At 62.5% G+C, this 25,322-nt stretch overlaps 1 protein-coding gene across 3 annotated transcripts; it reads left to right on the top strand.

Moving 5' to 3' along the window:
* On the top strand, positions 1 to 25,089 carry ITGB2 (integrin subunit beta 2). Of its 3 annotated transcripts, none has more exons than XM_045501143.1 (16): positions 1 to 224; positions 8,520 to 8,580; positions 8,908 to 8,996; positions 12,088 to 12,268; positions 13,247 to 13,417; positions 13,988 to 14,229; positions 15,302 to 15,457; positions 15,852 to 15,947; positions 18,341 to 18,430; positions 19,236 to 19,376; positions 20,875 to 21,062; positions 21,152 to 21,396; positions 21,684 to 21,903; positions 22,095 to 22,300; positions 24,277 to 24,443; positions 24,599 to 25,089. In XM_045501143.1, exons 2-16 carry the CDS (start codon positions 8,523 to 8,525, stop codon positions 24,659 to 24,661), a joined length of 2,313 nt encoding a protein of 770 aa, XP_045357099.1. In that variant the 5' UTR covers positions 1 to 224; positions 8,520 to 8,522; the 3' UTR covers positions 24,662 to 25,089. The 3 variants fall into 3 exon arrangements, with proteins under 3 accessions (XP_045357099.1, XP_045357101.1, XP_045357100.1); XM_045501145.1 differs by lacking the exon at positions 1 to 224 and adding an exon at positions 4,105 to 4,170; XM_045501144.1 differs by lacking the exon at positions 1 to 224 and adding an exon at positions 4,438 to 4,486.
* The last annotated feature ends 233 nt before the right edge of the window (positions 25,090 to 25,322 follow it).

The following is a 25,322-nucleotide window of genomic DNA, read 5'->3' on the forward strand; positions in this document are numbered from 1 at the left end:
GCCCGTGCAGAGCTCGAGGGCTGGGGTCTGATGGGCCACCTGTGGTGCAATCAGCCACTTGCAACTACTTCCTCCAAAGCAGTGGGAACAGGAAGCACTGTGCCCTCACCGCCGTCGGGGCTCGCGGGCCGTCTTCGCCGCGCGACAGCCCAGCCCGGTAAAGAGCGGAGCCCCCTCCTTGCCCAGCCGGGACACCCCACCGAGGTCGCCAGGGCATCAGCGAGGTGAGGGGACGGGGGACAGGGGTCGCTTTCCTAAAGGGGGACCGGTTGGGCCCCGCGGCTCTTCCCCGGGGAGCGGCCCAGCCCTGCGGCGGGGGGGGGGGGGGGGGGCCCTGGTCCCCGCCACCCACCCTGGGCTCGTCCACTCCAGCCAGGGGGAGCGCTGTGCCCCCCGTGGTCAGAGCCACAGAGAGGCGGGGACGGCTGTAACTGGGGACAGGACCCAGGCGGGAGGACGGGGCACAGCTCCGGGCCTCGGTCGCTGGGTCTCGGGACTCTCGACAAACCACACGCACTTCCTGAGCCCCCGACACGGGGGCTGCGAGGCCGTGGAGCCTGGAGGAGGCTGGGGGCAGGCGAGCCTCCCTTGGAGGGGCCGGGCCGCGGGAGCGCTGGTGGGCCTGGCTCGCCTCCCTTTTCCTGCCCGAGACCCTCCTCTCCACGCCTCTGAGGCTGGCTATGGTGGTCTCTCCTCCCGCGGTGTGTGCGGTGTGTGTGGGCGAGAGCGGGGGTGCCTGTGGAAGGGTGAGAGGGTGCACACGTGTGTGTGTGTGTGAGAGCATTGTGTGAGCAAATGTGTTTATATAAGTATTTGAGTGTGAGGCGTGTATGTGTTGCACGTGAGGTATGTGAGAGTGTGTTGTGTGTCAGGTGTGTGGAGGTGTGGGGGATGTGGGTGTGCGTTGTGTGTATACTTGTGTGTGAGTGCATGTGTGTACGGGCGTGTGTAGGTATGTGGGTGTGTGCAGGTGTGCGTTGTGTGTGTACTTGTGTGTGAGTGTGCGTGTGTGTATGAGGGTGTGTGTATGGGTGTGGGGGTGCCTGTAGGTGTGCGTTGTGTGTACCTGTGTGTGAGTGTGCGTGTGTGTCTGGGCATGTGTAGGTGTGCATGGTGTGTACTTATGTGTGAGTGTGCAGTGTGTATGGGGGGGTGTAGGTGGTGGGTGGGTGTGTAGGTGTGCATTACGTGTGTACTTGTGTGTGTGTGCACGTGTGTATGGGTGTGGGGGTGCATGTAGGTGTGCATTGTGTGTACTTGTGTGTGAGCGTGCATGTGTGTATGGGCGTGTGTGGGTGTATAGGTGTGCGTTGTGTGTGTGCTTGCGTGTGAGTGTGCATGTGTGTATGAGTGTGTAGGTGTGTGTGGACGTGGGGGTGCGTGGGGTGTGCACTGTGTGTGTGCTCGTAAGCGTGCATGTGTGTAGGTGTGCATGGGTGTGGGGGGGTGTAGGTGTGTGTAGGCGTGCATGTGGTACGTGTGCATTTTCCTGCTGAGGGGTCCACCGCTTCTCTCGGACCGCCAGAGGTCTGCGAGCTCGGGCCGAATGCTGTGAAGGTGTCGTGTGACAGCTGAGTCTTGGGGGACAGACATAGGTGTGTGACTAAACCTTCCACAGCCAGGCTCCTGGGGGCCTGTCCCGAGGCCTCCTGGGAGTGGGGGGCCTGGAGCCACGTCTGGACCCCGGGGTCCCCCTGGATCCCGGCCGACACCGCCCTTCGGTCCCCTGGTCTCACCTCGTCCTGGCTCCCGTCCTCTTCCCCCAACCCAGGGCTAGGGTCCTGCTCTGCCGTCCCCGGCTGGGCTCCCCTCCTTTGGGGGCACCTGGGACCCCGAGTGGGCGAGGAGGAGGGGCAGCCAGGGGCGGGGTGGGAGGCGGGGGGGCCGTGGTGGCAGCGGCCGAGCCCACACCTCAGTGCTACATCCCAGGCAGGCACAGAGTCTCCCTCTGTGGGCACCTGGTGTCCAGGTGACTGAGGGTTGTGCTGACTCCAGTGGCCCATGTGGGGTTTCTGTGAGGTTAGGGATCAGCTCCGCCGAGGACAGGACCGGGTGGGAGGGCTGGGCGGGGGCGGCTCAGGATGGGAGGGGGTAGAGTAAAGCATTTCCCGAAGGCTCGGCCTCTGGCCTCTGTAGAAACCTGGGTGGGGCTCCCTGCCCTACAGTCGTGGCCGTGGCCGTGGCCGTGGCCGTGGCCGGCCTGCCCTGTGCGGCAGCAGGAGGCCCAGGGCAAATTACGGTCATCACCTGGGGGTTTCACGAGAGACGGGAACACTGACCACGGGCCTTGCAGACTGTTCCGAGGATGCCGCCTGCTCTCCGGGGATGGGAAGGACCTGTGTGCACCCGGGAGGAGGCCCCCCACTCGTGACAAGGGCCACCGGTGGTTCAGACTCCAACTGACTCCACAATCGAATGTATAATTCAAACCCCACTTCCCGGGGGGGGGTCAGGGAGCCAGCAGAGCCCGGCTTCTTTTTTCCACGAACCTTGAGTTGCCCTGAACGGACGCTTGCCCACTTTCGCCGCCGTGCGGGGCCCACAGGGTGGCCTTCACGGGCCGTTGTCCAGCTGCACAGGTGGACGGGAAGCCCGGCTCTTTGGGTTGGCTACTTGGCTGCTAGCCAGCCGCACGTTGTCAAATGTTTGTCAGCCGGCTGTGACGACTGCCCACCACCTTTCTTGGGACATTTGCCTCTTTATCACTGACTTTTTAAGTTTATTTATCTTGAGAGAGAGAGGGAGAGAGAGAAAATCCCACGTGGGCTCCACATGGTCAGTTCAGAACCCGACGCGGGGCCTGATCTCATGAACCGTGAGATCATGACCCGTTTTGAGTCTGTCTTCTTGGTATTTCCTTCCTTAGTTTTATGCTCAGAAGGTTTCCTGACTCAGAGATACACTCTTCTGGTTCTGTTATCATTTTATGTCCCCAAATTCCACGGAGTTTATGCAGCCTCTGGTGTGAAGGCGGCCCCTTCCTGGGGAACCCCCACTTCTGCTCATCCCCTTTGAAGGCTGGGGTGCAACCCACTCCCTGTCTCTGACTCACCCCCGGGCCACGGGCCAGGGTCACCCCGCCCCCCCCCCCCCCAGCAGCACCGCTGCCATCTTGACCCTTCTTCCCCAAGCTGCTTGGCGATCATCATACCAAGGTCGTTGCCTTTTCCCAGGAAGCAGGTCCGATCTGTCGATTTTTGCTCTTTTGTTTGCTTTTCCCATTCATGACTTCTGCCCTCGTCTGTGTATTTCCTGCCTCCCTTACCAAAGCTTTCCTGCTCTTTCCCCCACCTCTGCGTTTCCGTCCCCATACGTGCACCTGTCCTCACCTGCAACCAAACACATCGGGCATCTGTTTTCGCGTCCCATCCTGCACAGAGGGTTTTCACCGCACAGAGGTGGAATTGCACAGAGGATGTTGTCTGCAAATATCATTTTGACTTCCTCTCTGACCTGAGAGGTGTTTAGCACATTGTTTTAAAATTTCTTTTTTTAATGTCTTTTTATTTATTTATTTTTGATGTTTATTTATTTTTGAGAGAAAGAGAGAGAGAGAGAGAGAGAGCAGGGGAGGGGCAGAGAGAGAGGGAGACACAGAATCTGAAGCAGGCTCCAGGCTCTGAGCTGTCAGCACAGAGCTCGATGCAGGGCTGGAACCCACGAACTGTGAGATCACGACCTGAGCCGGAGTCGGACGCTCAACCGACAGCCATCCAGGTGCCCAAAGTTTTATTTATTTAAGTAATCTCTGCAGCCAGCGTGGGGCTGGAACCCACGACCCTGAGGTCAAGAGTCGCATGCTCTCCTGACTGAGCCAGCCAGGCGCCCCTGAGCTCTTTAAAATGTCTAGTTGAGGGGCGCCTGGGTGGCGCAGTCGGTTAAGCGTCCGACTTCAGCCAGGTCACGATCTCGCGGTCCGGGAGTTCGAGCCCCGCGTCGGGCTCTGGGCTGACGGCTCAGAGCCTGGAGCCTGTTTCCGATTCTGTGTCTCCCTCTCTCTCTGCCCCTCCCCCGTTCATGCTCTGTCTCTCTCTGTCCCAAAAATAAATAAACGTTGAAAAAAAAAATTTTTTTAAATGTCTAGTTGATACGTGGGAGGGTGTCTCGTCTTCTCCCACATGCTGAGAAACTGGCCCTTGCAACGCGTGCCGTCAGACTTCGCGGGGTGAGGTGGGCAACGGCCCACGTGCCTCGCGGACACTTTTGTAGGGCTGGGGGTCCAGGGAGCATACGGGCCCTGCGTCCTCTGGCCTCACTGCCCTTTCTGTGCCCTGGGTCTGTCCGGAGCCTCCGTGCTCAGCAGGTGGTGGCTCCAGCCGCCCCCGCGGAAGCCAGCTTCTGTCCATTCTGTGTTTTTATAGAACGCAGAAGCGACTCCATATCCACACTCTGCCTTTTGGTTTAAAAAGGCTGGTGCCTGTTTCAGATCCCTGGTAGACATGGGCTTTTTCACCATGAAACAGCTTTGAGTCCGCAGGCTCCGGGGATGAGTACCGCATGGGGGCGGGGGGGGGGGGCTGCCTCCCATCTTTGAACTTCCTCGCCAGAGCCTTCCCCCTCGCCCGCCCTCCATCACCTGATTCGGGCCTGTAAACCCAGCTCGGTGGGTTTTCTGACCCCACAGGCCTGAGCCGTTCTGATGGCCAGTGAGCCCTGGGGACCTGGAGTGGCCTAACGTGAGGGTTTGCACTTTTGCAAAACCTCCATCTTTTGATGTGATGTGGGCCGGGAGGGAACGGTCAAGAAAGAATTCTTAAGACGTTTTCTGTGCAAGAAGGTGGTTTTATTAAAGCACGGGCACAGGACCGTGGGCAGAAAGAGGGGTACTGGGGGTGTCAGGAACAACTGGTTATATACTTTTAAGTTGGGTGCGTAGAGATAGAGGAAGTTTCCGAAGGGATTTTCTTCTTCATTTCTTAAATGCTTATTTATTTTTGAGAGAGAAACAGTGTGCGAGTAGGAGAGGGGCAGGGAGAGAGGGAGACACAGAATCCGAAGCAGGCTCCAGGTTCCAGGCTGTCAGCACAGAGCCCGACGGGGGGCTCGAACCCACGGACCGTGAGATCATGCCCTGAGCCGAAGTCGGACGCTCAACCGACCGAGCCACACAGGCGCCCCCACACTTTTTTTGCCTTGTTTTCTGCCTCCTCTTTGACGGGAAACCTGATCTGACACCAGCTTACTGTCCTGAGTCAGACACTGTGCACTCCCTCGGCATGCTGCCCGAAGTTTTTTTCTTTCTAATGTTTCCGCTTTTTCTTGCCTTTTACCAAATATGGGTTATGTTTGTGTGTGAGAGATTGGGGAGGAATGTATCGTGTTGTTCTTCTGATGCTCCCTGCCCTCTCACCTGGCGGTTAAGGGCTTTACTCTTGCCAAAGGAGACCCTGGTCAGCCGCGTCCACTGGGTGCCTCGGGGCCCGGGTCTCTGGGTCTGGGGGGGCCGACCCTGCCCGTGACTCGGGAGTCACCACTTCCTACAGTTCGGACCCAGGCTGTGCCAGCAGCCTCCTCGAGGGCAGAGTCCTCACAGCCGTGGAGGGCCTGGGGTAGCTCAAGCTGCCTAGACTTCGGGTTTTGCACCGAGGGGCCGCGCTCAGGTCCGGGTCCGGGTCCGGGGAGGTGAGGCCTGGGGGCTGCTGGAGCAGGGTGCCCGCGCCTCAGGACTCCTGGCTGGGCCCTGGAGCCTGGGGTCCCCCTCCTTGCCCTGCTCAGCCGGGGCCTCCCACTTGCCCTCCAGCTCCCGAGCCAGGGTCCTTACGAGTCGGGTGCCTGTGGGTGCCGGGTGCTGGGGTGCACTGGAGTGCTCTCCAAGCCTGCCCCCACCCAGAGCTGCGGTCTCACAGGAAGCCGAGGCAGTGTGCCAGGGCGGCCATCAGGGCTCGGGCACCCACACCCTGTGCTGTAGCGGGAGCCGGGCTGCAGGACTGTGCTCAGAGGGGGCCCGGTCTGTGTGGCTCCAGGATGCTGGTCTCAGGCGAGGCCTGGCCTCTGAGGGCCAGTCCTGCCTGCCGGGCAGGTGCACCGCAGCCCCGCCCCTGAGGCCCAGGGAGGAGGGGGCTCCACCCGCCGCCACCCGCCCCCACCTGCCCGAGGCCGAGAGGAGGGCTGGCTGCAGTCCGGAGCCGCCCTGTGTCGGGGCACCCCGCCCCCACCCCACCAGGCTGGGGGACACGCGGGTTCTCCGTGGCCGCCCCCATCTCCTGCAGGCCAGGATCGCGTGGAGAGAGGGCAGCCACAGCCCCCACCCGGCTTCCTGTGGTCAATGTCAGGACATCACAGCCTGTGGGCCGTCTTACCGTAATCAAGGCTCCCTCCCTCTCTGTGGGAGGAGTGTGTCGGGAAAACGGGAACCCAGGTTTACATCCTGCCGCTGCTCGGGTCTCCGTTTCCCATGCGAGGACCCCAGGAGCTCTCGTGCTGGTGGTTGTGAACGTTTGGGGTCCAGTCTGTGGCCACAGGAGAGCACGTGCCCCTTCCCCAGGGCTGTGGCACAGGCTCGCCCTGCGGGAGCGCAGGCATGGTTGGGCACTTGGGGAGGGCCTCCACCCTCCACTTGGAGCGGCCTCTTTAGGGGGCTGCTACCCACAGGCCGAATGTGCCTGGGGCGGTGGCCAGGTCAGCCCCGGGCTGGTCTGCACCGGCAGTCAGCTGTGGAATTTTGGAGGGGCCAGATGGAAACGGGGACCGGCCTCGCCTGAGCCCCACGCACCCACAATGGGAGACAAGGGGCTTTCTTTCGTGAACGGGCTTGGCCGGAGTGAACTGAAAACTGCCGCCCGGGCCCATGTGGCCACTGCTATGACCCAGGAAGCCACAGTGCCACGTGGCTTCTGCAATTTGACCCTGAACAGGAAGGATGTAGTGTTCTGTTTTGACATTTCTGGGTCCTGATCATAATATTGGTGGGGACCAGGGAGCAGGGGCACCTCCAAAAAGATGGGAACTTGAGACTGGACGGGGCTAATACACACAGGAACCCCGCCACGGGAGCAGGGGAGCCCCGGCTGGTTCTCTTTCACCCAGAGCCTCTGGGTGCAGAGACACAGGTTACAGGGGTGCAAACCAGGACCCACCTACAGGCCACATCTGAGCCCAGCAGGCAAGGCAGGGACCATGGGCCCTGGGTCAGGGCCTCTGCTGGCCCCGAGGTCACCCTCCTGGCTGGCCACCACCAGGCAGTGTCAGGGGGCAGGGAGCCCCAGGGCCTCAGAGGCCTGCCCTCGGGAGACGAGCTGGCCTTCACGTGACGTTCTGGGTGAGCTGTACTGATCTTTTAATGTTTATTCATTTTTGAGAGACAGGGCATGAGCCGGGGAGGGGCAGAGAGAGAAGGAGACACAGAATCCGAGGCAGGCTCTAGGCACTGAACTGTCAGCACAGAGCCCGACGCGGGGCTCGAACTCACTCACAGACTGTGAGATCATGACCTGAGCCGAAGTCGGACGCCCGACCAACTGAGCCATCCAGGCGCCCCTGGATGTTTGCTTCTGGTAGAATGCGACCCCCTTCCTGCCTGCTACCTCCTGATCCCTGGCTCCCCTACACCTTGTTTGCCTTCTTGGTCTGGTGGAAAGACCACAGCCCAGCTGAGGATTTCTGAGACCTGGGGGCATCGGCGCTTTGGGCCCAGCCAGGATCCGGCAGCCCCCAACCCGGGGCGCCTTCAGGGGAGGGTGGCATCCTGGCGAGGGAGGTGTTGCCCATCGGGCGGTGGGTTAGAAGGCGCCGGGTCCGCCTTGAGGAACCAGAACGAGAACCTGAACACCCGTCCTCAGCCTCGCCCCAACGACCTTGCATCTGGGAACATCAGGACCAGGCAGTGTCGGGGCCCTGTCCACGCCGAACGTCAGGTGCTGGGTGTTTAAGGACGGCAGGTGTGCGTCAGGAAACACGGAATGCTGGCGGCCTAGGGCTGTGGCCTCGGACAAGGCAGCAGTGGGCTCCGTAGCACCCACTTCCCCTCCCGCAGGGGTGTCTGAGCAGGGCAGCTGGCTACGCTGGCTCCCCGCAGGTGCTCCCATCATACTGGTTCTGCAGCTGCCAGGAGGCCCCGGGCCAGCCCAGGCTCCGCTCTGAGATCGGCACTCAGTTCACTGAGGACTCGGGCACACGATGGCCACAGCCCCCATCCACGGGTGCAGCCTCACACACGCAGTGTGCAGTGTGTGTGTGTGTGTGTGTGTGTGTGATGTGTGCAGTGGGGGGCGGGGGGTGTCCCGGGTGTGTGCCTGCGTGCACACGTGTCCCTGGAAGGAGGCCCACTCCCTGCTCCTCCCTGGAGGCTGGTGGGCTCAGCAGGGAGCCCCACGCCGCTCAGGCCTCCTTTCCTGCTGCCAGCACAGCCCGCCTCGGGCGCTCAGCAGGCGCGGCCCGCGTCGGCCTCTCCCAGGGGCTGGCCACCCCTGGGAGGCAGCAGGCACGGGGCCCTCGGGCGCCGCGTCTGTGGGCCAGCCAGCCGGAGAGTCTGGAGAGTCTGGGGTCTGAGGCCCCGTCACTGAGACCCCTTCCCTCCCCAGGACATGCTGCCCCAGCACTTGCCGCTCTTCACCCTGGTGGGTCTGCTCGCCCTCTGGTCCGGTGAGTTCCGCGCAGCCAGGGCCATGCGGTCTGTGCTGGGGGGGGAAGAAAGGGGTCCACCCCCCCCCATCCTCCAGGGCCGAGTTCCAGCCTCGGAGGGGCGGCGCCCCGGGAACAAGTCCCAGGAACGGGCCTCAGTCTCCCCGCACTCCCCCTCCCGCGAAGCCTGGTTTCCTCCCACCCCTCCTGGTGCTCCGGCTGCCCCTCCTCCCCCACCCACCCCCTGACCCGCACCCATCTCCGCCGCCCCCGAGTGCGCGTGGCTCCGTGTGGGGTTGGCCAGCGCCGGCCGCCGCCGCTCACGGAGCCGCCTCATCTTGCCCCCAGCCCTCGGCCAGAAGTGTACCAAGTTCAAGGTCAGCAACTGCCGGGACTGCGTGGAGTCGGGTCCCGGCTGTGCCTGGTGCCAGAAGCTGGTAAGAGCCGCCTTAGGCTGCGCCCGCCGAGGGCCCCCACGCCTGGCCTGCCCTTCCCGCCTTCCCACCCCCCCTGCCGGGCGCCCTCTCTCTGCCTCTGGAGCTGCTGGCACCCAGGGGCGCCCACCCCTCTGTTTCCTGGGGGACGTGGCGGGGGGGGGGGGCAGGCGCAGCCCAGGGGCATGGGACTGTCAGAGGGACAGGCAGACTTGGCCCCACCCCGGGGCAGCCCCAGGGGAGGCGGACCCCTGCTCTGTGCCCCCTGCCCAGGCACGAGCCCTGACCACAGACCACAGACCATGAGGAGACACACAGGGAAGTGGACGCAACTTTCAGGAGAGAAGTTGTGGGCGGTTCTGTGTCGGGACCTTAACTCCTCCGCTGCGTTTTTTCGTTTTTATGTTTTACCCATAACAAGACCTCCAGGGCACAGTCCCTAAATTGACAGTTCCTGTCCCAGGCCACCCTCCTCCTAGAGAGAACCCCTCCCTTGAGGGACCCTCAGCTCCTGACCACATCCTCCTCCCCTGGGACGCCCCCAGCTCCTGACCGTGCCCTCCCGCCCTGGGGGACCCCTGGATCCTGACCGTGCCCTCCCACCCTGGGGGACCCCCAGACTCTGACCGTGCCCTCCCACCCTGGGGGACCCCCAGACTCTGACCGTGCCCTCCCACCCTGGGGGACCCCCAGACTCTGACCATGCCCTCCCGCCCTGGGGGACCCCCGGATCCTGACCGTGCCCTCCCGCCCCGGGGGACCCCCGGATCCTGACCATGCCCTCCCGCCCTGGGGGACCCCCAGACTCTGACCATGCCCTGTCGCCCGGGGGACCCCCGGATCCTGACCGTGCCCTCCCGCCCTGGGGGACCCCCGGATCCTGACCGTGCCCTCCCGCCCCGGGGGACCCCCGGATCCTGACCGTGCCCTCCCGCCCTGGGGGACCCCTGGATCCTGACCGTGCCCTCCCGCCCTGGGGGACCCCCGGATCCTGACCGTGCCCTCCCGCCCCGGGGGACCCCCGGATCCTGACCGTGCCCTCCCGCCCCGGGGGACCCCTGGATCCTGACCGTGCCCTCCCGCCCCGGGGGACCCCCGGATCCTGACCGTGCCCTCCCGCCCTGGGGGACCCTTAATTCTTCATACTTCAAGGGTCCTTAACCACGATGCATCCCCCTAGAGAACCACAAAACACTTTTCCAAGGCTCCACACTGCCCGTGGCACCTCATCACCCCTGTACGCTCTACACAAAGTTTCCAGTTGTTCCAATAATGCCTTCGATGGCATCTCCCTCTGTCTGTGTGGTGACCCAGGGTCACGCTCTCTGCACATAGGTGTTCTGTCCCCCTAGTCGCCTCCAATCCAGGGCGCCCCTCGCTCTGCGTCATCACGTCATTGACATTTCTCCGGAGTTCAGGGGAGCAGGTGTGTGCAAGCCCTCAGCGTGGGCTTGCCCGGCCTCCCCTCTGATTGGGTCCAGAGCGTGCGTTTTGGCCGGAGCCCTGCCCGGGACTTGTGCTGTCACCGCGTCCCAACACTGGTGATGCCAGTGTGGACCGCCCAGCCGAGGGGGTGACTGCCCGGCATCTCTGCCATGATGTCATTATTCACTCCTTGCGGTTAGTAAGTAATTGTGGGGAGATGCGCCGAGGCCAGGAAACATTCCGCTCCCCGTCAGGCTTACACCCGCTCAGGTTGGCACCCATAGGTGATTCGGGCATGAATCACTTATCACTTGGAGGGCTGCCAGGTGGTGGCGTCCACTTCACGGACGGCCCCAACGGCTCCTACAGTCTCTTCTCTCTCATCAGTGTGGACCCCATAGATTTTTATTTTATTCAATAGCTTTACAATCTATCGCCGTCATTCTGAGGCTCAAATGGTTTCACATTTGGCCACTGGGACCCTCCCCCTTCCCCCCCCCCCCCGCTGGCCTGTGCCCTCATCACTTTTTTTGAGCACTTTCTTACTCCAGAACAACCAGACGCTCCAGGCCCAGCCGCACTCTCCTGGCCCCAAGGGTGCGATCAGACATTGCTCTGAAGGTTCTGGTTCCCTTTCTCGAGAAGCCTGCCTCCGGATAGCTGCAGTACATGTCCTCCTTTTCTCAACTCTACGAGGCGGGGGCAGCGGCTTCAGAGTTGCCAGCCCGCACCCCGGCCACCAGCAGCCTACAGAGAAGTGGGGTGTGGTGGGGTCTCTCTGCTCGGATGCGGCACGGCCACAGCCGGGGGGTGAAACCTCTGTCAGCCAGCTGGATTTCTCCCTTCCCTTTCGTGGGCTCGTTCCGTTCCTTGGGGGTACAGGTGGCCTCGCTTCCTTCCGCGGGGACCACGATTGGGACTCTGTCTGTTCCTGTGGATTTCGCTTTATGTCTCAAGTACTTCGCGCACCGACAGAGCTCCAAAGGGACAGACAGGCAGCCCAGGAAGCGCCAGCCCTCGTGGCCCCTCCGTGGCCCCGGCTGTACCGGGCCGGCCTCCCGCGTGGCCGCCTTACCCTTCCTGAGCCTCCTTCTGTGAAAGGAGCAGAGAGCCGCACACGTGTCTTTAGCGTGTCCTCCCTTGGGGCCACCGAACGCGGGCCCTTCTCCTGCCCCGTGCTGTCAGAACCCAGGGGTCTTCGTGGGGTCACGAGGACACTGCCCTGGACCCAGGGCTCCCCGGGTGCCACGTGCCTTTTCTCAGGGCAGAGCCTCCGATGAAGGCTGCTGAAGGGCGTGGACACCCCGGCCGGGTGCTCCCGGCTCTGGGGCTGCTGAGGGACCCCGCCATGGGCCAGCCTGGGGCCGGAGACATCGGTCCTTCCGTCATCTCTGCTGCCGAAGGCAGTGGAGGGCAGACGGGTGGTTCCCGGACCGGGGGGACGTAGGAGCCCCACGGAGAGGCCACTGGAAGGCAGGTGTCTTCCCGGCTGCCCAGCCTCCCGCCCACCCCACCCCCACAAGGACACCTGTCTTGAATCCCAGGTGGGAATAAGGCGGGTCAGCCTCCTCCACTGACCCCGAGGGCCAGTCTCATGCAGCACCCACAGTGTGGCCCCCACATGTTCTCCACCCTCCTCCTGACTCCTGACCCCCGGTCCCACCCCCAGAACTTCACCGGGCTGGGGGAGCCAGACTCCGTTCGCTGCGACACCCGGGAGCAGCTGCTATTGAAGGGATGTGCAGCTGACGACATCGTAGACCCCAGGAGCCTGGCCGAGACCCACGACGACCAGGAGGGCGTCCAGAAGCAGCTGTCCCCACAGAAAGTGACAGTCTACCTGAGACCAGGTAGGCGTGGCCTCGGCCACAGACGAGTAGCGTGTGTGTCGGTTGCTCTGGGTGCCAGGGCCGACCGATGGCACAAGTGTCCATGTGCCAGGTCGGGCAGCAAGGTGGGCAGGAATCCAAGGACGGTTGGAAACCCCAAGGTTGGAGTCTGAGCACCCCCGTGGCCCCATTCCCTCTGCCTGCAGGAGGGCGCCCCCACACCCACCACCTGTGGCTGTGTGCCTCTGCTCTGCGTCCTTTCCAAAAGGGAGAAGCAACCATCTGGGAGACACTCTTCTGTCCCACTCTCAGAATGCCAGGTGCTCTTGGCAGAGCAAAGGCTCTGATAAGTCCTGTAGCCAAGGAACCCAAATGACTGTTTAAATCAGTGTTGCTCAAACTGACTTGACCGCAGAACCCTGTCAGTGCCCTAAGAAGTGCCCTTTGGGAAGGTGGCTGTGGTGGAAGGAGCAGGACCATGCAGTGGACAGGCCAGGGCAGGACGGGGTGGAGTCTGTCCCTCAGCCTCACCTCTGTGATGGCAGTCCTGCAGGGAGCTGGGGGCTGGAAGCGGGACAGAGAGACAACTCAGTCACGCCGTCCCTGATCGTTGGTGATTTACTGAGCAACTGCTACGTGACGGGGCGCCCTAGGTCTGGGACAAATAAGCCAGCAATCACATGAGAACGTGTTGTGACTCAGACAGGGGCCAGAGGGGACGTGATCGGGAGTGGGGCCTGCACCGGGATGGCCGGGTTTGCCCCATGCTGGGGGCGCGGAGCGTGGCTTGCAGGGACAGCCAGGTAGACGTGCATCTCGACAGCGCCTGATGAACGAGCGCTCAGCGGTGTGCGTGTGTCCGAATGCTCCATCTAGCTGGGCGCCCTGTGACTCGTCCACGGGCCACGGAGAAGGGGGCAATAGTGAACACTTCGGGACCTGTGGGGGGCAGGTCAGTGCCCCTGAGATGCCTTCTCTCTGCCCCGTCCCTACCGACAGGTCAGGCGGCTGCCTTCAACGTGACCTTCCGGCGGGCCAAGGGCTACCCCATCGACCTGTACTACCTGATGGACCTCTCCTACTCCATGCTGGACGACCTCATCAACGTCAAGAAGCTGGGGGGTGATCTGCTCCGGGCTCTCAACGAAATCACCGAGTCGGGCCGCATCGGTGAGGCTCCCGCCCTCAGTCCTGGCCGGCCCTGCTGCCCCGGGCCTCTGCCAGGCAGGGCACTGGGGGGGGGGCTTGCCGGGGCCCCACGCAGGCCACCCCGGGGGCCACCCCCGGGCGCTGTCAACGCCATCCAGCCCTCCACCTCCTCTCCTTCCTTCTCCTTTGTTTTCTGATACGTTCAAAAAACAAAACCTCTACCGTGCTACTCATTAAAAAAACGAAAAGTCAGCAGAGTAGGCCGGCCGCACAGCAGTCACGCCGGCAAAGACAGAAGCCGGCAAACCGGCAGCGTCCTGACCTGCTCTGACTCGCCCCGTGCGAGTCTCGGGCACACACGTGCGTAAGGCAAAGGAGACGCCTGGCTCCCCCGTCTGCCTCCTCCCGAGCCGTGTGCAGGGTCGCACGGGCACACCCTCCGTCCGTGCACATGCGCTCACACACCGTGCGTGCACGTGCTCACACGCGTACACGATCACACTCGTGCACACGTGCCCTGCTGCGCAGTAGGAAAACAGAGGCTCCAGGGCGGGCTTCCTGCCCACCCCACTCGTCCCGCCCACCCCTCAGGCTTCGGGTCCTTCGTGGACAAGACGGTGCTCCCCTTCGTGAACACGCACCCCGAGAAGCTGAAGAACCCGTGCCCCAACAAAGAGAAGGAGTGCCAGGCGCCGTTCGCCTTCAGGCACGTGCTGAAGCTCACCAACAACTCCCACCAGTTCCAGACGGAGGTGGGGAAGCAGCTCATTTCCGGAAACCTGGACGCCCCCGAGGGCGGTCTGGACGCCATGATGCAGGTCGCCGCTTGCCCGGTGAGGCCCCGCCCAGCCCGGGTCCCCACACCCCTCCCAGGGGAGGCCCCTTCCAGCCCGGGTCCCCAGACCAACCCCAAAGGGAGACCCCCCGAGGCCCGCTCCCCAGACCCTCACCAAGGGAGGCCCCGCCCAGCCCGTGTCCCCAGAGCCCACCCAAGGGGAGGGCCCGCCCAGCCCCGGTCCCCAGACCCACCAAGGTGAGGCCCCGCCCAGCCCTGGTCCCCAGAACCCCCCAAGGGGAGGCCCCGCCCAGCCCCGGTTCCCAGACTCCACCCAAGGGGAGGCCCCGCCCAGATCCCCAGACCCCACCCAAAGGGAGGCCCCGCCCAGACAGGGTCCCCAGACCTCCCAGGGGGAGGCCCCGCCCAGCCCTGGTTCCCAGACTCCACCCAAGGGGAAGCCCCGCCCCGGTCCCCAGACCCCACCCAAGGGGAGGCCCTGACCAGCCTTGCTCCCCAGAACGTCCCCAAACCCAGGGAGAGGGAGCATCCCCTGCCAGGCGTCCCCAGGCATGTGCGCTAAGTGGCCGTGTCTGCCGCCCCTGGCCCCAGCAGGCCTCCCCCTGCCCCCTGCTGACCCCGGCCTTCCCGCCTGCTGGTCATGATGTAAATGCACGACTCGACTCGGACGATTCCAATCTCCCAGTGTCTCCTGCTGCACCCCAGACGCACGTTTCCATTTCCGCGTGCTGTCCTGTGGACGACACGGGCCGCTAACGTCCCCGGGCTTGCCCTGTCCCTTTGCGTGTCCTCAGGTTCTGTCATCTTTTGCGTCTGCCACGTTTTTACATGGTAGTAAACATCTCCGTGAGTGCTTTCTTTCCTCCTGTGGGGTATTTCCCAGTCCCTGGTCTGAACCCCCACCGCGTCCTGTGCGTGGGCGCGGCCATCGGGAGGTTGTCCCGCAGACACCTCAGGAGCAGGCCACGGTGCTAGAATCCGGCCTGGACACGGGGACCCGAGCCCCGCGGCCGGGAGGTGCTGTGTGACAGGGGCCGCCTGGCTCCAGCCCCGACGCTGGGCTCTGCCCACTGGGGAAACCGAGGCCGCTAACGCTGCTGTGTTCTCAGGAGGAAATCGGCTGGCGCAACGTCACTCGGCTGCTGGTGTTCGCTACAGACGACGGCTTCCACTTTGCGGGTGACGGGAAGCTGGGCGCCATCCTGACCCCCAATGACGGCCGCTGTCACCTGGAGGACAACATGTACAAAAGGAGCAATGAATTTGTACGTGGCCTTCTGGTCCTGGGAGGGAGTGGGCAGCACGGGGGCGGGGGGGGGGGGGTTGGGAGGGAAGGCCCACCTGGGCTCTGCCCCAGGGGAGCAGGGAGGCAGCGCTGGGGGTCCAGGGGGCTGGCGCGAGGGGGCCACACCTCAGGCGAGGACAGCTCCTCGTGGGGCACGCCGCCCCTCAGCACGGAGAAGCTGGGCATCCTCTGGTTTGGAAAGGTCAGCACCTGTCACAGGAACTTGCCCTCACCTGCAGTGGATCGAACTGCGCCATGGAATCGTCCGGGGGTGGGAGGCTGGGCCTCTGGGCCCCAGGTGGGAGCGGCCGGATGGCCTGGTGGTGTGTCCTGACCCCCGGGACCGGCTGACCAGGCGTCTGTCTCCCCACCAGGACTACCCGTCGGTGGGCCAGCTGGCTCACAAACTGGCTGAAAGTAACATCCAGCCCATCTTCGCCGTGACCAAGAGAATGGTGAAAACCTATGAGGTCAGTGGCATCGGGTCCTGAGCAGCAGGGCGGGCACGGGCACGTCAGTGGTGCTGGCACCCTGCGTCTCTACGGGCTGAGCTGCGCTTGGGTGGGCGACAGGCGACGGCAGGCGGGGGTGCCCACTCTGGGCTCTGTGCGGTTGGAGGAAGGAAGAAGGATGTTCTCTGTTGGTGAAATGCAGTCACCATGTTTCCATTTTTGCTACAACATAGAAAGTCTTTCTGCAGATCAGAGGCTTCCTTCTTGTTTTATATCCCAATATGTTTGAGCGTGAGTGGTTCACGCGTTTATCAGGCCATATGGGCAAGTGCAGGACCTCAGGCCGGCGGGATTGCACCAGGAAGCACCCCCGGATACCCTGCAGAGCCCTGGGCCCCCCGCCAGAGCTGCCCCGCCACTCAGAAGCCAACCCTCTCGCACACTGACACTTCCTTCTCTGCTTTGGGAACCCTGGGTCTGTCCTGATTTCACGGAATTACTGTTCTTGTTCCATTCTTCTAGAACATGGGGAACTTTCTGTTCCTGGGGCAGTTTCTCTTCCGTCCTTCCTGCCCTCCGTCCGGCACCGTGTTTGTTTTGCGTGTGCACACAGCCGGCTTGAGCCGGGTTGGCCTCCTCTCAGCTCTGCTGGGCTGGGAGAGCACCTGCCAGCCCCTCCCCCTCCGTGGGAGGCGTGGGGCGCTGGGGAGGGGGCGGCGCAGAGTCAGCAGCTCCTGCTGTCAGTTCTCCAGACTCCCAAGGAGGACAGGACCCTGCAGGGGACACAGAGGAGCGGGAGGGGCAGGTGTCTAGGAGCCGTCCTGGGGCAGGCGGGCAGTGGAAGCCTGCCCGGCCACAGGGACGGTGGCTCCGTGCAGGGCCGATGGCCGGGGGCTTCGTAACAGAAGATGGCCCGCCTGTGCTGGCTGCGTGAGCATGGGCAGGTCGGGACCTGGAGGCCGTTCTACCAGACGTAGCAGGTCCCGGTAATTTGCTATTGGGGCAGGACAGTGTGGTGATGGAGTAGAAGCTGAAGCGGGAGATTTGAATCCCAAACCCACTAGCACGGACAGCGCCCTGGCAGATCTGAGCCTGTTTCCTGACCCCGACTCATGGGGCTCTGGGTGAGGGACATCGAGGTGACCCAGAGCCTGTGAGGAGAGCATTTGTGGCCCTGTCCTTGGTACACCCGCACCAGAGTGGAGGCAGGTCAGAGGACAGGAGCCCGGCTTCCCGGAGTCACGGTGGGGTCCCGCCCCGGGGGTGAAGGGGAGAGGGCAGCAGAGGCCAGAGGGCGTTGGTGGCCAGGCTGTGACAGTCCTTGTGGGCTCTGTGGAGGTGACTGGAGTCTCTCCGGGGAGTTACGGGAGGGCATGGGGTCAGAGAAGTGACTCAACCATCAGTTCTGTAAGTGAGCCATGATGCAATGTTCCGGGAAAGGTAGTGTGAGGGGAAGGAGGGAACACAGAGCTGTCCGGGCGGTCGTGCAGGTGCCACGGGACCAGCTGACCCGGGTCCTACTGGAGCCCATTATTACAGTCCTGCTTAACAGCCTTTTTTTTAAAAAAAAATGTTTAAGTTCATTTATGTATTTTGAGAGAGACAGAGAGAGCATGAGTAGGGGAGGGGCGGCGAGGGAGAGGATCCCAAGCAGGCTCCACGCTGTCAGTGCAGAGCCTATAAAGGGGCCCAACTCACGGGCCGCGAGATCGTGACCTGGCTGAAGTCGGACACTCAACCGACTGCGCCACCCAGGCGCCCCCACACAGTCGTTATTAAAATTAAAGTTTAGGGGCGCCTGGGTGGCGCAGTCGGTTGAGCGTCCGACTTCAGCCAGGTCACGATCTCGCGGTCCGTGAGTTCGAGCCCCGCGTCAGGCTCTGGGCTGATGGCTCAGAGCCTGGAGCCTGCTTTGGATTCTGTGTCTCCCTCTCTCTCTGCCCCTCCCCCGTTCATGCTCTGTCTCTCTCTGTCCCAAAAATAAATAAACGTTGAAAAAAAATAAATAAATAAAATAAAATAAAATTAAATTAAAGTATATCAACACATTAAAATGCTCAGAACTGATCCCTTCCTGGTGGTTTTGGCACGTCCTACGACTCTGTGCCCTTGGTTGTTTGCACCTGATACAGCCGCATGGTGGGGACACTCTCACGGCGGTGAGGCGCGCTCTTCCCAGCTCTGTGTTCAGTGACGTCACGAGCTTGAACTCGGCCGAGGAGGCGTGTTTACAGCGAGGAAATCGGCAAGTGCTCAGCTTCTGAGCCACTGACCACACACTGTCTTAACTGAACGCGATAAGATATCTGGTGGGGGACTCTCTGGGCCGTTTTATGAGCAAGAAGGAAACTGGGGTGTTACGGAACCATGGGCTTCCGTGGCCCCGACCGTGTGGTCTGTTTACCTAACAGAAACTCACCGAGGTCATCCCCAAGTCAGCGGTGGGGGAGCTGTCGGAGGATTCCAGCAACGTGGTGCAGCTCATTAAGAACGCCTACAATGTGAGTCCCCCTGGCACTCAGCCGGGGTCCCTGGGGCTGTCGCAGGCACCCCGCCCTCCCGGCTGCAGGTCAACAGAAGGGTGGGCCCGACAGAAGTGCCCTGCCCCCTGGGGCCACCGTCAGGCCTCCTGGGCAACGGGCAACGGGCAAGAGCCTGGCTCTTCCTGAAGGGCAGCCATGCCCTCCCTGGGGATGGAGCAGCTCGTCCCATGCCCGAACCTCACCTCCCCGATACGGAGCCCCCTTGTAGGCCAAAGTTCCTGGTGGCGAGAGCACCTGATGAGGGTGTCGAGTTACAGCCCTGTCGAGGGGGTTCTGAGTGCTCCGTGTACCCTTGCCGAGCCCCTAACCCCCAGAGCAGTACCTCTTGAGCACCAGCCGCTGCCCAGTGTTTCTGTCTACACACCGATGGCACGGTCACCTGTCCCCACTCACTCACTCTGACTCTGTTCCTCTCTCTCCCTCTCTGTCCCTGTCTGACTCCCACTCCCTTAAATGGCTTTCCCAGCTCCTACCCTGTGCCAGGCACTGGGCACTCAGTGGTGGGTGGGACTGTCAAGTCCCCGTTCTCGTGGCTGCGTCTGTCCCCATCTGTGCCCTCCTGGCCTCTCGTGGGGCCGTGGCGTTGGTAACCTCGTTCGCACCTGCACGGGGCACAGGACCTAGCGCCTCCCCAGCTCTCAGCGGGCATGTGGGGGGAGGAGGGGAGGGGTAAGAAATGGAGAGGCCTCAGAGCCATTGGCCAGGAAGGGCCCGGGGACAGCGGGAGGAAGCTCCCTAATCTGTAGCCGTTTTTTGCCGGCAGAAACTCTCCTCCAGGGTCTTTCTGGACCACAACACTGTCCCCAACACCCTGAAAGTCACCTATGACTCCTTCTGCAGTAATGGAGTATCACAGGTGGACCAGCCCAGAGGGGACTGTGACGGAGTCCAGATCAACGTCCCGGTGAGGCCCCATTCCGACTGTCGGGAAGTTTGTCTCCCAGGGACAGCTAGGAGTGCACCCAGGCACACGGGGCAAGCACAGGGACAAGCAGGGGGTATCACCCTCAGCACACTGCTCAACACAGGGCTCCTGGGTGGAGGACAGAGGGGATGGCAGCGCCCCCTGGGGCAAGATGCTGGGCAGTGCGTCCAGCAAGGAGCAGAGTTCCTTTCCACACACCTCAAGTCTGGTCCGGTTTCCTGATTTGTGTACGTGTGTGTGCGCGCGTGTGTGTGCTGTGTGTATATGTGTGTGGTGTGTGTATATATGTGTGCTGTGTGCTGTGTTTTTTGCAAAGATACTAAAGCATGGGCCACACAGATGATTAGATAAAGACATTGATATTTAAGTTATTTCCATAATATTTTGAATTTATTATGACCATGAGAATTAAATTTTCCCTTTTTCTGGCTGTGAACTAATATTCAGCAAAATACCGCTTTTATTGCAGTTTTAAATGTGACATTGGAATTCCTTCAGATATGTTACTCGCTAAATGTCACACATAAATTTTTACTGAAGTATCTCCCCTCACACTGGGTGGACCCACACAGGGATTTATTCAATCTTATGATTGCTGATTGCTTCTTATATATTTTTCCTGATATTTCTGCTCTACCTTCGTGGCCCCAGTGGCAATTCATTTAAGTTGGTCTGGGCCGTGCCTTGCTTTTTGACAAGCCGGTGCCCCCCTGAGCTCTGTGCTGGCTGCCCGCGCAGGGAGGGTGGTGGGGCTTTGTGCTGTCGCACCCGGTTCCTGCGGGGCCTGTATTCGGGGTCAGAGCACAAGTCCATACCCAGGATCTAGGGCCTCCTGTGGGATTCTGGCATCCTAGCATACCAGACATAAGGAGAAAATATACGTCCTTTTAAGTCATGTAATCTCCTTATTAACACGTGTGTGATAAAAAAATTCTAGAGAGCCCCCCCCCCGCCCCAGCCCGAGTCCAAGCAGGAAGGGATGGGCGCGGGGGGGGGGGGGGGGGCAGGGCAGGCTGGGCGGGGCTCGGGTGAAAGGATGGGCGGGGCTCGGGTGAAGGAATGGGCGGGGCTCGGGTGAAGAGATGGGCGGGGCTCGGGTGAAGGGATGGGCGCAGGGATCCGGATGGGCTGGCGCGGCTCTGGTGGGCCTGCTGCCCCCACGTTCTGGCACCGCGGACGCCGGCTCTCCCGACGCCCTTCTCTCTTTTCTCATGTCAAGTTCCAAGTCCTGGAGAATCGCAAGGTGTCTCGTGTTCTTCCCTCTTTCGTCCTCTGGCTCCGGGGCCCCTGCAAGGGCCCCTGCAAGGGCCCCTGCAAGAGCTGGTACTCTCCAGGCCTGGGACCAAGCACACACCCCTTGCCTACTCGGGCCTGGCCCGGGGACAAACCCCTACGTCCAGGAGAGCGCGAGGACACGGGAGCGGGGTGGGAGCCTGCTGTCCCGGCCTTGCCTGAGCCCTGCTCTTCTCCACCACAGATCACCTTCCAGGTGAAGGTCATGGCCACAGAGTGCATCCATGAGCAGTCCTTTGTCATCCGGGCCCTGGGCTTCACGGACACGGTGACCGTTCACGTCCTTCCCCAGTGCGAGTGCCAGTGCAGGGACATGAGCCAGAACCGCAGCCTCTGTGGTGACAGGGGCTCCATGGAGTGTGGCATCTGCAGGTGAAGTGGTGCGGGCAGGTGTGGGGCAGGTGTGGCCCAGGGCCGCAGCTCTGGGGAGGGGGCCTGACCCGGGGCCCCTCCCGCTGCAGGTGCGACGCCGGCTACATCGGGAAGAACTGTGAATGCCAGACGCAGGGCCGGAGCAGTCAGGAGCTGGAGGGCAGCTGCCGGAGGGACAACAACTCCCTCATCTGCTCGGGGCTGGGGGACTGCCTGTGCGGGCAGTGCGTGTGCCACCAGAGCGACATCCCCAACAAGAGTATCTTCGGGCGCTTCTGCGAGTGCGACAACGTCAACTGCGAGCGCTATGATGGCCTGGTCTGCGGGGGCAAGGGTGAGCGGGGGTGAGGGAGAGCTGGGGTGAGGGGGAGCGGGGATGCGGACGGAGGGACGGGTGGACCCGGGTAGAGCCGGGTAAGCGGGGCCGAGGATGGGAGGGGGGAAAGGGGGAGGGGCGGACCCGGGGTGGGGGGGCACCCGGGTGAGGGGGGGGGCGTGGACGGGAGGACCCAGTGAGCCCGATGCAGCCGCCTGGGGCTAGGCAGGTACGGACAAACAGGTGGACGGATGGACGGGTGCGGGCCGGATGGGCGGGGCCGAGTCTCGGCTGCTGTCCTGCAGAGCGGGGCACCTGTTCCTGCGGCAAGTGCTCCTGCAACCCGGGCTTCGAGGGCTCCGCGTGCCAGTGTGACAGGTCCACCCGGGGCTGCCTGAACCCCGACGGCTTTGAGTGCAACGGGCGCGGCCGCTGTGTCTGCAACGTGTGTGAGTGTGACACCGGCTACCAGCCGCCCCTGTGCCTGGAGTGCCTGGGCTGCCCGTCGCCCTGCGGCCGCTACTTGTGAGTGCCCCGCCCCGCCTGCACCCATGCTGCTCTCTGGCTCCCGGGTCCCCGCAGCTCTGCCCCCGGACTCCTCCGGGAGCCCCTTCCTCCTCCCCGAAGCCTTCGCCCGTGTCCCCCCACCCGGGGGCCCTCCTGGCGCCTGAGTCCTCGTGTACCTGCGCTCAGCCCCACGCTCCTCTCCTCCGCAGGTTGTGCGCCCAGTGCCTGAAATTTGACCCGAGCCACTCGGGGAGTAACTGTACCTCGGTGTGCGGGAATGTGGGCCTGCTGAACAAGCCCCCGGAAAAGGGGCGCACGTGCAAGGAGCGGGACGTGGACGGCTGCTGGATCACCTACACGCTGCGGCAGCGGGTTGGCAGGGACAGCTATGACATTTACGTGGATGACAGCCGAGGTGAGACTTCCGGGGTGGCCACAATGTCTCCCCACTTAGAAGGCCGGCCTGGGGGGGGTTGGCGAGTGTCCACAGCTGTGGTCCTCCTGGACCGGCCCCTCCCTGCCTCACCGGTGACACCTGAGAGGCGGTGCTCCGAGCCAGGGGACGGTTCTCAGGCTGGTTACCTCCTACTTGACAGCTGACTGGGGCTTGGAGCTGTGGGTCCCGAGAACTGGGCGAGGGACAGCTGTGTGAGGACCCCTGCGGGCTTTTGGAGATCCCCGCGCTGAGATCTCAGCCCTGGAGGGGGTCAGCTTTCTAAATGCTGCCTGCAGTCTGTCGCTGCAGCCCAGGGCCGTCCCTGGCCCAGTAATGGCTAAGGACATGAGGATGCCAATCCTGTTCTTGTGGGGTCTCACCTTCCAAGGGGATGGAGACACGCTGGGCCAACACCTGAAATGCCGGTACCCGAGACAGCGCAGGACTGTGGTCAGGGTCAAGAGATGCAAAGACGGGAGGGGGGCGGCGCCCCAGAGGTCAGAGGTCAGAAGGTCTCTGGGAAGAGGAGCCTTGCAGCTGAGACCGCAGGATGAGGGCCGCCACACAAAGCAAAGTGAAGGCTGGGGGGTCAGAGGCCCTTGGCGCTGGGTCTTTACGGGCCCCGGTGAGTCCCGGGAGGCATTTGGGTCTCTCTCCAAACATACCAAGAGGCTGTTGGCAGTTTTCAGAAGAGTGAGGGACAACTCTGAGCTGCATTTTCGGACACGGACCCACAAAGGGCCTCTGCGTGACACAGGCACCGAGGCGCTGACAAGGATAGGTGTGCAGGTGGCGGGGGCGTGGGGACAGAGCCTGCGCTTGAGTGGAGCATGGGGACGGGGTCGGGAGCAGCGGATGGTGTGTGGGGGTCGGGTCGGGTTTTAGGGGGCACATTGGGTGACGGTGACAAAGCACGTGCGGGTGTTGGGACTTAGGGACACCGATGCCCCTTGGGGTACGTTCTGGGGTGGCCCCCAGGGGCATTCAGGGCACGCAGACACTCAGCACCCCACTCCTTTCCTGCTCAGAGAGGTTGAGGGGACAGACAGAGGCTGGGGGGCCGAGGCGCTCAGGCGAATGCAGCAGGTGTGGGCAAGCCATCCGCCAGTGCCCAGGTGGGACCGAGACCCGCACCCAGCTCCCCTCCCCGCGGTGGGAACCCCAGAGGGGCAGGTGGGGCTCAGGCCCTCTGTGTGGCCGGGAGCTCACAGCCTGAGTCTGGGGCTGCGGGTTCCGGCCTGCCAGGGTGGACATCTCTCGCCAGGCTTCTTTGATGGGCAGATTTGGGTCACACGTGGTTTTGTGCACCCTTGGCCAAGTTGTTTAACCTCTGTAGGACGCCGAGGCCCGCTAGAAAGGTCAGGATGATGGAGCACATGAAAACACGGGCATCCAGGGTCAGGCAAATAAGGGCCCTGTTCCCCGGGTCAGGGGCTGAGGCCTGACACACTGCAGCCCAGAGCCCTGGAGGAGGAGGGTGGGGGCCCCAGGACACCGCCATTGGTTTCCTCAGGAATGCTTTCACTAGGCGAGCCCTCCTCCCTAACCTCTGCTGCCAGGTGTGTCGGGGGCCTCAGGCACCGCACCTGCCTGAGTACTGACTCAGTCTCAGTAGGTTCTGGTGACGGGGCCGCCGGCTGTCCATGGTGGCAGCTGGCTCAGGAGGCTGGTGTCCTGTCCAGGCCGCCCTGGCTACGGGCATCCTGGCCCCACTTTCTTCCCGTGTAAACGAGGGGCCTTTAAGTTTCGTCCGGAACCGCAGGGCCTGGTCTGTGCCCTGCCCTGCCCCTTCCCTGGCCGGGGCCTGGGGCTGCGGTTCACTCCCCCACCTGTTGCCTTGATGGTGAGCCCAGTGGTGGGAAAGCTGTGTCCCCCTAAGCACTGGACCGTGTCCTGGGGCAGGGCACACATGGGGCCTGAGACACTCATGAGCGCGTACTTCTCCCTTGCCTCAGAGTGTGCGACGGGCCCCCAAGTTGCCCCCATCGTGGGGGGCATCGTGGCGGGGGTCGTCCTCATCGGCATCCTCCTGCTGGGCATCTGGAAGGCTCTGACCCACGTGAGTGACCTCAGGGAGTACAGGCGATTTGAGAAGGAGAAGCTCAAGTCCCAGTGGAACAATGTGAGTGGCTGTCCTGGGGGTCGGGCCCCCCCCGCCCCTGTGACGTCTGCCCACCTGTCCCCGAAGCTCATCCTTAGAGCTGGGACTGTGGGAAGGCCACCCCCACTCCTGGCTCCTTCTCCTACACTGACGAGTCGCGTCGCTTTTCCCGCCAGGACAACCCCCTTTTCAAGAGCGCCACCACGACAGTCATGAACCCAAAGTTTGCTGAGAGTTAAGAGCACTTGGTGAAGACAATGGGGTCTGAACCGACCAGATGGGACCCCCCCCGAATCACATCTCCTCCATCGGGTCCTCCACGGACACAGCTTACGACGCTTGAACATTTCACCCATTAACCAAAAATCCACTGTTTTTTTCTGCTCTCAGAACAATAGATATGGCCAGGTGACAACAGGGACCCATCAGAAGGAACAGCCTCCCCCTTCTGATGTGTCTGACCTTTTCGGTAGAGACTGGAAGAAGGAATTGCTTGGGTCTTTCAAGGTTAGGTACGTTTTCCCGCATAAAAGAGTGGTGGGCTCATTAAAGGCAGCACAAACTTATTTATATTTGAACTTCTCAGGGTATAAGGTTGCATCCCATTGACTATACTGTTTTTCAGTCACGTGCGTAGAAACGACTAATAAAACTTCAGAAGAGGCTATCTGTGGGCTCTGTGCACGCTTGGAGGATACGAGTCGACTGTGGGTCGTGCTGCGGGGGTCTGTTCTCTTTCCTCCTTCCTCACCTGCTGGCCTGTGTCCATGGCCCTCTCTGCCCCTGTCCCTGCCCCACCTCCTAAGCCTTCAGGGGCCGTGTGGGGAGCTGGGAGATGAGCGTCTCACCCCCCCCCCCCCAGCTGTCTGCACCTGCTCCTGGGGGTGGGGCAGCGGAAGG

The sequence above is a fragment of the Leopardus geoffroyi genome, chromosome C2 (genome assembly GCF_018350155.1).
Source record: "Leopardus geoffroyi isolate Oge1 chromosome C2, O.geoffroyi_Oge1_pat1.0, whole genome shotgun sequence".
Taxonomy (NCBI): Eukaryota; Metazoa; Chordata; class Mammalia; order Carnivora; family Felidae; genus Leopardus; species Leopardus geoffroyi.

Coding starts and splice junctions, on each gene's coding strand:
- ITGB2 (XM_045501143.1), top strand. CDS start 8,523: ATGCTGCCCCAGCACTTGCCGCTCTTCACCCTGGTGGGTCTGCTCGCC. Junction 15,458..15,851: donor ACAAAAGGAGCAATGAATTT/GTACGTGGCCTT, acceptor TCTCCCCACCAG/GACTACCCGTCGGTGGGCCA. Junction 21,397..21,683: donor CCTGGTCTGCGGGGGCAAGG/GTGAGCGGGGGT, acceptor GCTGTCCTGCAG/AGCGGGGCACCTGTTCCTGC.